The following is a 12,560-nucleotide window of genomic DNA, read 5'->3' as shown; positions in this document are numbered from 1 at the left end:
CAGATTTAGTGAACAAGTTTCATATGTGCCATTGTTGCTGAAATAACATGATTCTAGATTGAATACACACTAATGAAGGCCTTATGAGATGGATTTACATTGGGGAAAATATATTAGAAAACTGTTCAGTTAAATAGGGTTCTCTCTGGACTACAGATATTTTGGAATACAACTCGACAGGAAATTATTCCAAATAAGTTTAGGCTTCCCTGATCCTTGGAGTAATTTCCAGCTGCCCCTTTCTGAGGACTGGAGGCTATCGAGAAATACTTGCAGCTCCCAGCAAACAGCAGGACAGTCTTTTTGACACAAAGATACTTGAACTTCCCCATGAAGTTGCATAAACTTCCAGAATAATTGTGTGTGTCAATCAGTACATTTCAAAACGTCTTCATTTTCAAACACAGGCTCCCTAAGAAGCACAAGCAAAATGTGTATTATATGTGCAAAGCAGCAATTGTGTGTGCCAAATTCAGTCCTTATCCTATGCAGGCAAAACTCCCACTGACCTCAAAGACCTCAGCACACGTCTGAAAATTGCTTATTTCCACCTGCCTATGCATGTTCTGCAAAGGGAAGTTTAGATTCATATACTTGAAAGGCTGGCCCCAAGAGTAATATTTTCTAAGCATTCTTCCAAAGTGAGATCACACAAGCACCCCCACTTCCATGCACAAAAGCCTGCATTTGCACGTGCAAGATGATACTTCTGAATGTAGTTAAACTATATTTTATATGTCATATACACCCGTCTTTCAGAACGCAAAAAGTCTGAAGTGAAATGATAACAGTTCACCTGGTGAAGTCTTTCCTAGGACAACTTAAAAATTCTCTAAAATGCATTTCTTTTCCAGTGAAGTGGAGACAATGACATTTCAAAGAAAAACCAACTAAATGCAAAGATACCAAATAAAACACACAACTAAGTGATCGACCCTGAAGTATTCAAATCAACCTACAGCCCTTGTTAGTCCTCCATATTGTACATCGGAGTTCATGTGCCCAATGGAACAGATATATACTCAGTCTGAAGAATAAAAACAAAGTGATAAAAGTTCCCAAATAATAAAAAATTACACTTACGCTGCTATGGAAATATTAGCTGCGGACATGGGACTGACTTCTGCTACCTCCTTGGCCTTCTGGAGCGCAAGCTTTTGATTGGTAGCCTCTTCCATCTCCTCTTCATCCTGTTTCCGAAATCAAGACAAATCCAGGGTTACATCATTCATCATTCAGTTAAAGACCTAGGATGAAAATCAATTGAACTCATAAATGGCCACAAGTGACACACAACTGTCACAGCCACTTTTAACAAAGTAACAGTTAAACACTCTGAAACACTGCATTTGGTTTTTGTTAAACCTGCATGATTTGTTGCAGCATATTTTCCTGAGTAGGGCCCATGGGCTTTACCTGTCTATTGCCATATTAGCAAGTTATGAGGAGTCTGAAGGCTCCAAGTACTCTGCATAAAATGGAACTGATGGCAGCTGCCCTCATCTTCAATATAGTGGCAAAGTCTGTCAAGGCTAGAAATCCTACAATACAAGTTTCTGTGTGGTTCCTTCTGCTTAGGTTCCTTCTACTCAGCCAAGAGGGAGCACTGAATGCTGGCTGGAATCTCCAGTCTCTGAGGGCATCTTCTTATACCTCTTCTCATCATAATCAGGCAACACGTGCCACAATGTGGAAAGAGACTATATAAGAGCATGACATTTTGGGTGTAAAATAAGGCCACGTTCCATTGATTAGACTGAAAATATTTTTTCTTAAAACAAATAATGTACCAGAGGACCTGAAACTGAACTTATTCATACCAATTTTACACAGGTGTAACTCCATTGATTTCAACTGAGTTACTTCATATTTACCCTAGCAGACCTGAAATCGGAAGCCGTATTAAATTATGGTTATGGCCAGAAAGATGCTCATGTAAAGATAGCTCCTTCTTACTCAGCAGAAGATTGCAACCTGACCTGAACTCGACGGGCCCCAAATACCAGGCTTGGGTTAAATGACCCGACCTGTTCGGGCTTGGGTCAAGTAGTCTCCGATCACCTCCTCCTGCACGGGGGTTTGTGAAGGGGCAGCTGCATGCCCTACTCTTGCCAGCCACCACCACCTTGCTGCGCTTTGTGTGCTGCGGAGTGTGAGGTACTGTGAGGTTCTCCCAGTCACTGTGCCAACCCCATGGACAGGAGGCAGAGGGAACCCAGTCATGGGGCGTGAGGAGTGGGACACCCCCACCAGGTCAAACCCCAAGGATAAGACAGCGGCAGTGCTGACACAGGTTCAGGGGGAAGTGTTGGGTTTGGGTCAGGTCTGAAAACAACTTGACGCACTCAGGCTCTGGTTGGGTCAGGTCAGGCTTTAAAACTAGGTTCAAGCAGACCTCTACAGCAGGTCTGCTCCATGTGTGTCTTGAGAAACGTATCAGTTGACTCTTCCAAAAAACCCCGTAACTGTTTTCTATGTTTGCCACTCTTGTTAGCATTGCAGGACCCATACAGGTGCAGAAGCGTGAGCTACTGTGTTCAACTAGTGCATCATCAACACCGTTGTTTCGTGCTGAATCTTTATGTCTGATGGTGAGCCAAGGAACCTGGCTGGGCTCAGATCCCAGGGCCAGCCTTTCTAACTTTCAAACTAGTCAAATTTGTCAGGGAAATTATGGAAAGATAAACATGGAACCCTATAATGCCACTTTTAACATCACTACTCTGAGTATAATCACTCTTCAAAGATGAAGGCAGTTATAGACCACACGATAGCACTCTGTAGGATGCTATTTGATCACTTCCTGCTGTTGAAGATTAGCTTTGTGAGATATTAACTAGTGCATAGCCTACACATGGATTTCTCCACCCTGGAATAGGCAAGAAAAAGTAACTGGTCTGAATTTAATAGTATTTGATCAGATGTAACTCACTTTGAAATTGGTTTCCTTTTCTTTCCTCTTTTCAAGAGACAAAAATGACAGTGAATTATAGATGTGGAAAAAACCCTCTGCCATTAGGCTTTCAAGCTTGCTTTTTTCTCTCCAGATATTAGTACATCTATAATGAGCAAATCCTCATTGCAGTTAAAGAAGGAATCCAAGCCAGACCAAGATGAAAATGCTCCATTAAACAACTATACAAAGTCAATGTTTCTCAGCTGCCAACTTCCAGTACATTTATCAATGACTTGAGACTCTTACTGTAAGTCAAATGTATATTTTTTTATTCTGCAGAATATGAACCCTTTGGGGTATAATATCTGAAAGTGCTGTAATTTGACGAAGGTTTGACTGTTTTGCTTTTATGGGCTGGGGTTCTTCGATTGTCCCTTCTCCCAAGTTCTAGCCAGCTTTAATACGATCACAAAGGTTTAAATATTGTCACTGGCTTTTTTTAAATAACCCATTCACTGAACATAAAACTCAGAAAGCAGAAAATTACATTTCCTGCTTCTAAGCCACTCTCAACTGCAGCACTACATTTCGATAGACTCTGTAGCTCAAGAAAACTCCTACTGTATTTACAAATTTAGCAATACGTAACTTAGAACAACTAGTGTTTAGCCGACAAGTGTTTCATACTAAAATAAAGACAATAATAGTTCTGTAGCACCCTCTATCCAGGGTTCTCAAAGCACTATACACATATTAATTAAACTTCTGTCTTACACTTAAATTGTAAGCTCTCTTTGAGGCAGAGACAGTGTTTTTACAGTGTGTCTCATAGTAGGTCCTCGTGCATGACTGGGGCTCATAGTTGCTATGCCAATACAAATCCAATGTTACTACAACTAACAACAGCAGCAGCTGCCGCCCTGGGTCATACCTCTCTATCAGTATCCTCATTTTACAGAAAGGAAAGCAGATAGGAAGGTTATAAGTGATTTGCTTGGAGACACCTAGGGGGTCCGAACAGAACCCAGCATTCCTGTCTCCCAGTCCTGTGCTCTAACCACTTGATCATCACCTTCCCTGAAGCTGATATCTAGTCCATGATCCCTACACTGGAACATGCATCTGATCAATGGATGAAAACTTTGATATGAATGCTCAGGATTATCATCATTAAGGCTAAGATTACGTCACGAAGGTCATAAGAACATAAGAACGTCCATACTGGGTCAGATCAAAAGTCCATCTGCCAATATCTTGTCTTCTGACAGTGGTCAATGCCAGATGTTTCAGAGGGAATGAACAGAACAGGTAATCCTCAAGTGATCCATCCTCCATCACCCATTCCCAGCTTTCAGAATCTGAGAGCACCAGAATCCTCAGTCAGTGACATTTTCCACATCAGCTCTGGGGCCAGAAGGGCTGAAGCTGTCAGCCAGCAGGGGCCCCAGAGCTCTCAGCAGTTGCAGGCGGCGGGGCCCATCACAGCTCCCAGCCACCAGCCCCCATAGCTCCAAGCCGCCAAGAGGGACCCGGCGGTGGAGGAACCCTAGATCTCTGAGTTGCTGTGGATGCCTGGCAGACCCCGGAGCCACAGCAGCGGTAGGGGCTGGACCGTCTCCCTCCCTGTCCTGTCACAGTTATTTTTAGTAAAAATCAGGGACAGGTCATGGGGCTTCCGTGAATTTTTGTTTATTGTGCAGGACCGGTCAGTGACTTTTACTAAAAATAACTGCCCAAGGTGGAGGCGAAGGCAGCCCCTTGCCCGTGTCCCAGGCCCCCCGTCCAGGGCAGGTGGAGGGACCCAGGCTCCCCACAGCTGCCCATGCAGCTCTCCCCGACCCGGCTGTGGCCAGGAGAAGCGGGGGGGCTCGGAGCTGCAGCCCAGCCATGACAAGAGCCGGGCGGGCAGCTGTAGGGAGCCATGGCCGACCCTCTACCTGAGCACAGTGTGGGGTGCCCAAGCAGCCCCTGGCTTGCGTCCCTGCCCACCTGGGGCAAGTAGAGGGTCCGTGATGCTGTGGCTCCTCACAGTTGCCCACACCGCTCTTGCCATAGCCAGGCTGTGGCTCCAAGGCCCCCCTTCCAGCTGGAGCCGGGTCAGGGAGAGCCACGCGGGCAGCTGTGGGGAGCCAGCATAGGGTCGCGGACCCTCCTCCTGCCCTGGGCAGCTGGGGAGCCTGCGGGGCTGGGACACAGGCCAGAGGCTGCTCCCCACAGCTGCCCAGGCTCCCTGGCAGGGCTCCACGCTGGCCTGGCTAGGGGGTGGGATGGTGGGGCTCAGGTGGAAGAGGAGGGGAAGGGGGAAATGGGAGGGCTATGGTCCACTCCCTCCCCACCCCGATGGTTCTGGCGCCACTGGCCCAGGACTCGGCCACATGGGAAAGAAGAGCTGCGGGCCCATGGCGGGAAGCAGGAGGGGGCCTGGAGGGAGTGTGGGCGCCACAGAGGCAGTTTGGGTAGGCTGAGCCTTCCCCTGCCTTTGATACCTGCCGCCCATGGGCAGCGCACACTCTTATTCAAAGCAGAAGGGGGAATACTTGAGGAGTTTGCATTTTTAGGGAGTTGCTTTATAGTACCGGTCAGTTTTCTAATCAGGTTTCCGCTTACTAAACTGCATTGAAATGCAGCAACCATGACTCTGCGGGCTTCCGCTATCAGTGACAATCCACTGGTTAATGCTACAGAATAAGTGCAAGTCGTGATAAACCATGTCCTATTTCATATCTAATACAGGGAGTGCTGGCTGAACAGATGCAGACCTGAATGGAAGTGGGGAGGTGTTTTTTGTCATTTTCAGGTTACTTACAGTATTTGGACATTGTATGCACAACTGATCTTGATGCGTTTTAAAATGTAATTGTCAAAGGAAGTCTCTGGGGGTCAACTGACTCCTGAGTAATTTAATTATATCTCCAGGCCATTTTGGATTTTGCATGATCATATTTACTTAGCAATAAATCTCTCATTCTCTAGGTAGGCCGAGTAATTGAATTACTTTTATCTTCTTCCTTCTCTTTTGAAAACCCTAGTGATTTTTGGATCCATGAAGTGAAAGAGAGTTTAAAAGACGCTTGGTGATTTGGCAATGCTTGTTGATTCTGTCAATATTTAATTGCACTCTATAAACTCTAACAAAGGCAGTTTTCTAACCATCAGAGTCAGCTTCTGATATATGCAAAACAGGAAAGTTAAAAGGACTAGAAAGGAAGAGATGAACTTCATTAGACAAGGACCCTAAGTACGGGGATCGATTTATCGTGTCTCATCTAGATGCGATAAATTGATCCCTGAATCGACGCCTTTACTCCACCTCGGCAGGAGGAGTAAGTGGAGTCGACGGGGGAGCCACCACGGTCGACTTGCCACCATGAGGACGGCCAGGTAAGTCGAACTAAGATACTTCAACTTCAGCTACATATCTTAGTTTGAACCCCACCCCCCCACACAGTGTAGCCCAGGCCTTAGGGGCCTAGTCTTTTATCCTTGCATGCAAGCGACTCCCCAAAATCTTCATGGGAGGGGTTAAATGCACCTATGGAGAGGATCATAAATCTCTAGTCTAAGAATTTCTGGATTTTATAATGCACAGAAACAGCTGAGTTTCTGTAAGGGAAAATCTTCCCCAGTAAAACTAAGACCCATCCCCAAAACTCAGGACTCAAATGAATCATAACAGAAAAGAGATGCAGAAAACATGATCTCACAGACAAAGGAACATTTTTTATACCCCTATTACCCATTATCCTTTTCTTGTGCTATACATCAGACATCCGTTTTCAGGAAACAAAGCTCCATTCAGAGCCGCACACTGAAGGCAGCAATTCAGCTGCCGAGCAGAGAGGGAGGACTAGAAGAAAAGTTCAACCCTAAAACAGCCCTGTACCAGGGTACAGTTAACTGCATGTGGATCTGAGTGGCAGGAATTGGGGTGGGAGAGGGGACCTTCTTTGAGTCTGGCTTCCCACCGCAAGAACTATTAGGGACGTACGGTATCTCTGAACTACGGGCAACAGTGGCGTGCCGTCGGTGTCTCCAAGGCATGCATTGAATGCTTCAGTCTGGCTGTGCCTGCAGGACAATTCTGTCCGGCCCTGGACTTGTGTGGAGGACGCCATTTTGTAGAACAAAATGGAATCCTCCGCAGAGCATGACTGTGTGTGCAAGGTCACACCACACAGAGGACACCCTCTCGCGTGCCAACGTACCACTGCATGCCTGACTGAAAATGTCACCGCATGCCACTGACTGGCAAGCACTGTCACAGCTCTACCAAGGAAAGCTCTCTCACTAGCTGGTGCAACAAGCACAAGGATTAGTGATCCTTTTTACTACAAAAGGAATAACCCGTAAAAGTCTGTGAAATATAACTGCCCCAAGGGATATTATTATTTATTCTTGTGTTATCTTAGTGCCTAGGAGCCCCCGTCATGGACCAGGATCCTGTTGCGCTAGGTGCTGGACAAACGCATTTCTCCTTGTTAATTAGCAGGACACACACCATTGTAGCAGTGGGAGCAGCATTACAACAGGCCTTGTGTTAATTTTATTCACCAATGAGAATGAGTTAGAAATGTGTAAATAAAACCAGAGAGATCAAAAAAGGATTCTGCAGTAATGATCCAAAGCAGAACAGTAACACTATGGTCAGCTGTAGCATTTTGGACCTTTCCAGCACAATCCTGGAGTATATATATTTTCCCATAAGGGATGTTCCAATGTAAAACAAAGTATTAAAGTAAAGCTAACCTCAGCTTCATTTTAAGCTCTTGCCAGGTCCTGGCATTCTGCCAGTGCTCTGGCCTGTGTGTCAAATTTCTCTTGCCTCTGCCAAGGGGCAGGCAGGTTTAAATATCTTGACTGAAACTCTGTAAAGGCCTTTTGCAAGTGGCTTTCCACAGACCTGACTGGAGGATTTTAATTCTCTGATTTGCACTGAAATTCGGCAAGGGAAGAAGTATTAGCACGAAACACCAAACTAGGCAATAGGACATGAATCACTCTATTTCCTCAGGCGAGAACTTCAAAATATTCTGTTGAGTCAGCTAAAAACCTTCAACTGGTTCACCGCTGCCCCTGAAACTAGCTAATACCAGACGTCCTTCTTCACTTTTGTGTGATAGCAAGGAAAAGTGCTCACTACCCACTCTATAAAATAAAATAATAATAATAATAAAAGGGAATCTAAAGACTAAGGAGGGCTCAGAGGTACAAAGATGCACATGCACAGGTCTTCGTTACTAAGCAAAAAGGAATGTATGTTTCAAAATCAACTCCCTAAATAAGGGCTACAGCAATGGAAATGGGTAAATAAAGGTGCCACAGGAGCATGACACTTGTAGAGAAATCTCAAGGCCACCAGAGGTTGGCTGGAGTAGGACAAGTCATTTAGATCCATCACCAGTGGCGTATACAGAATTCTAGGGTCATAAGGGGAGAATGCAATAAGAATTCATTAGTCACATTTGCAGAATGGAGATCACATACCACAGGACCTCCGGAACAAGTACGGGTTGAAGAGCCAGATATTTCATACATACCTTGGTTAACTCTTGTGCATTCGCAAGATTGTCGACAGCAATAGCCAAGAAGACATTCAGGAGTGTGTCTTTTAGGCAGCAGCTAAGGAAAAATCTTCACACAGTGATGAGTTACATAATCTTCCACCTATATTTCCCCACCACCACCGCCTGCAACGAACAGAGTATTACAGACATGGGAAAAGGAAAAATCTAGTTCCCCTCCTGCCAACACAGGATTGCATCCTACTGAATATTCTCCAGTGCTTTGTCAGTCCAGGTATAAATTACCCAACTTCATCACTTGCACGGGGAGACTATTCCACAGCATAGGAGATATCACAGTTTCATCCATTCTTCCCCTCCAGCTTCTCCACTCCTCCACGGTGGCCCAAACACACACACCTACTTTTTGGCCTTCTTCGTTCTCCCCTTACTTAAATATCAACCATTAGCTGAAAAACGGTTTGCTCTGAGACCATTCTTCCATCTCTACTATACAGTGGTTGCCATTAAAAAGGAAAATGCCTTCTCAAGTTAAATTTATCTCACTGCAATATTACATACGAGCTAAAAGAAAATACAATTTATCACAATAAAGTCCTTATGGCAATGAGATTATTGCTTCCTTTATCACTGGTACCTACTATATGTCCTCTCTGTTGTTATTCTTTCAATTATTATTAGGAGGAACACTTTCATTTTTGCTTATGATTTCAGCTCCTCCTTGTTCCTTCATATTTTTTTATTGTGACCATTTTTGGTATTGGTTTGCAATACAGTGAAGGATAAATTACAAATAAGATCGTACATACAGAAAAGGAGGGGCATATTCCGCAAACGCACAAAAACAAAACACGTCCTCAAATCCAAAATCACATCTCAGAAAGAATGCCATGCTGCTGTGAACATATCAGATATATGACAACACAGTGTTCAGCTCTAGATGTCCCGTGATGGCTGTCTGAAGTATTGATGGATCTGCTGAATGGGATCCTAACATGATAATGAAGATGATCTTGCATGTGCATAGTCTTCTTCCTCTAAAGAATCCCAAAGTAATTTACTACTGTACATGCCTATGTGTGTGTGTGTGTGTGTGTGTGTGTACAGGGGTTGCTTCATCCACTAGAGCAAAACACTGTAGTTGTTTGACACAGTAGTTGTTGCACAAGAGTTTAGGACAGGAATTGAAAATATACCAGAAACAACTGAAATGCCTGAAGAAATTGTAGGCAGACAGAACGTAATTAACAACTAGGCTGTGTCTGCTGGCATGGTCTGTGAGCTGGGAAAGATGCACAAGGCCCTGCTGTAGGGAACAAATGACTTACAGGAGAAAGCAATGAGATAGAAAAGAGTGGAGGAGATAAAGGGGAGTATGGCAAGGAGGAAGGGTGTGTAGTATAGTTAGCAGACCCTTCCATGGCAGCTAAATCTAAGACAGGATTTAGGGAAACGTTGGGTTAAGAACTCATTTAACTATGTGGGTGCTTTGCACTTCTCAGGCAGTTGTCCTAGAAGGGCAACTGCGACTCCCCAGTGTCCAGGGGATCTGTGGTGGCATAAAGCTGGTGTAGTTGGCTCTACACCACCCAGTCCCAGACCCCTCAGCTTCGGGGCACATGAGGGATGTGCTCCAAGCACCCTGAGCTCCAGCAATACTCAGCTAGCTGAGTGGTACCTTGGGGACCATTCCCAACAGTCTAGCTCAGAGCAGGCTGCTTAGTCGTTTCTAAGTTATGCTGGGGGACACTGTGATGAAGCAGAGAAACTGCTCATCAGTACAGCAGGGATGAAGAGAGCCTTTGGGCCCACCTAACCCTGCCCCATTATACTTGCAGTCAATGCCAGGCCTGGAGTGGGGACGAAAGGAGAGAGCCTGGCTCAGTTTAGGGCTGACTGGCAAAGAGGCAAGAGCTACCTGCCTCCCTACCTGAGAGGAAGGGTCACTAGCCTACCAGCTGAGGCAGCCATCAGGGAGTAAGTACTGTCTCCCTGGCCAAGGGAGACTAGGAGCCTCCAGCACCTGAGGTAACTGGGTGACCGAAGCACAGACACATTGTAGGGTTTGGCCTCAACAATCTTACGACTGCCCCGCCCAAAGGAGCCTGAGTCCATGGCAGGGCACTACCCAAGATCCACAAAGGGGCACTGGGAGACAAGCCACCCCAATGAAGGGACAGTGGTAGGAAGTGGGGGAAGGATAGCTCAGTGGTTTGAGCACTGGCTCGCTAAACCCAGAGTTGTGAGTTCAATCCTTGAGGGGACCATTTAGGGATCTGGGGCAAAAAAAATTGGGGACTGGTCCTGCTTTGAGCAGGGGTTGGACTAGATGACCTCCTGAGGTCCTTTCCAACCCTAATATTCTATAATTCTCTCAGCTGCTCCCAATGCTTTCAAAACACCTCTGAGCAACCCAGAAAGTCAATGGGGTTAAACGGCAATCACGAAGCTGGTTTCCTACACCTATCCCCTACATACACATAGGCAGAAAAAGCCTCACATAATGTTGTTAACCCCCACCAATATATCTTTTAAAGGGGTGCGCAGTTTTGATCCACCTTCAAACTGATGCAGTCTGGTAAAATGGGAGCTTTGGGACCATGCGAGTCACATTAAGACCTTGGCAGGAGCGCTGGTTGTACCAAACATTGCACACAACTTCAGCATTCAGCTCAGATTGTATCTTCCTGGACAAGTTAACGCAATCCGCTGGTTAGCTGAATTCAGCAGCCTTCATTCAGCATTGTCCTCATTCCATAGGTATAAAGAGAGGGCCATCACAGGCTGCTTTTGAGGGATAGATTTGGCCTTGAAGTTTCATTTAGGACACTCCCTCTAGGTCTCAATTGTATTCAAAGTTGCACTTCTGTACAGAGCAAGACTGAATATAGACAAGACCTTACCTTATATCAGGCCAGATTCTTTTCTCCATCCCAATAGTACCACTCCCATTAAACGTACTGAGACAGAACCAGCCCCAGGATTTTGTGGAACTAGACAGATAGAAACAAGGATCTCAGGGTTTGGGGGTCATTTTGGTTTTGGTTTTGAAGCCAGTTTCTAGCCCTTTTCCTTGCAAAGATCCTTGAAAACATAAACTGATACAAACACCGGGGCTGCACTATTGAAGCAGGAGGCCAGGGATACACCCACTCAGCACACTTTCATGTAAAATGGAACAGTTAAGTCTCCTGGAGAATCACCTCACTGACTCCCCCCCGCAAATTCTTAGGCCAGCTCTGTGCAGAGTGATGGGATCAAGGACCATGGTGGGCAGGGATGTATGTATGAAGCAGGCGAGGAACCTCCTTCTCCTAAGCAGTAATTCATCAAGTGCTGGTGCTGAGAACCTGAAAATAAAGCCACTCCTTACAGAGGGACTGCAATGTCTTCTGTTGCTTTGCTCCTGCACAGCCTCCCAGATGGAGCACACATTCCCGGAGCTGATCTGACATCAGGGAAGCAAGTAAGGAAAATGAGAAGAGCCCTGTACATTTCAACTCCCACGAAAACGCCCATGGGAAAGGGTGACGGTACGTTAGGGTTTGCCTCCTGGAAAATCCAGGTTGGGAAAGACGTGTTCTTTTCAAGCTTCTAAGAGGGTATTGCAAATGACAGAGGCGGGAACGAAATAGTAAAATTATTGTTTAAAAAGTAATTAAGAGTGTCCCCTTAACTGATGGATTAGAAATAGAAGAGACATTATCTGTCATATCTAATCCACTATCTGACTGTTGCAGGATTGTTCCCTAAAGGATAACAGATATATTGTTTCTGACCATCATTTTCCTTTTCTTAATGCCAATCTATTACTTCAGGTTATACCTACTTGCACCGCCAAATGGTTAACATCTAGAAAAAATATTAGGGAGGGTGGGTTGGTTGGGTTTTGGCAGACTACACTGATATTTCATTTTCAGACATTTCTGCTTATGTTGTACCTGACACAACATAAGCCATTTGAAAGTTACGGTTCACTTTTCCCTGATATATGAAAAGAATGCCCCCTGCATGCCACAAGCATTAAAAATGTATTTCAATGAAAGACAGAGGTGGCAGCGACCTCACTGAAATCCTTTTTGAAATATCAGCAGGAGTACCAGGGGCTTACCGCTGCTATTCCCCGAGTGATCAAGGGGAAA

At 45.3% G+C, this 12,560-nt stretch overlaps 1 protein-coding gene across 11 annotated transcripts in view; it reads right to left on the bottom strand.

The window, feature by feature from the left end:
• The window catches only part of CACNA1B (calcium voltage-gated channel subunit alpha1 B), a 474,760-nt gene that overhangs the window by 135,843 nt on the left and 326,357 nt on the right, over positions 1-12,560 (bottom strand). For all 11 annotated transcript variants that reach the window (XM_074973540.1, XM_074973544.1, XM_074973546.1 and 8 more), the window contains 2 exons: positions 8,434-8,501; positions 1,084-1,190 (listed from right to left, as the gene is read on the bottom strand). In XM_074973540.1, coding sequence (XP_074829641.1) covers positions 1,084-1,190; positions 8,434-8,501 — 175 coding nt within the window. The remainder of the gene's footprint in view (positions 1-1,083; positions 1,191-8,433; positions 8,502-12,560) is intronic.

The sequence above is a fragment of the Natator depressus genome, chromosome 16 (assembly GCF_965152275.1).
Source record: "Natator depressus isolate rNatDep1 chromosome 16, rNatDep2.hap1, whole genome shotgun sequence".
NCBI lineage: Eukaryota > Metazoa > Chordata > Testudines > Cheloniidae > Natator > Natator depressus.
This window is presented reverse-complemented; position numbering and strand designations above follow the sequence as displayed.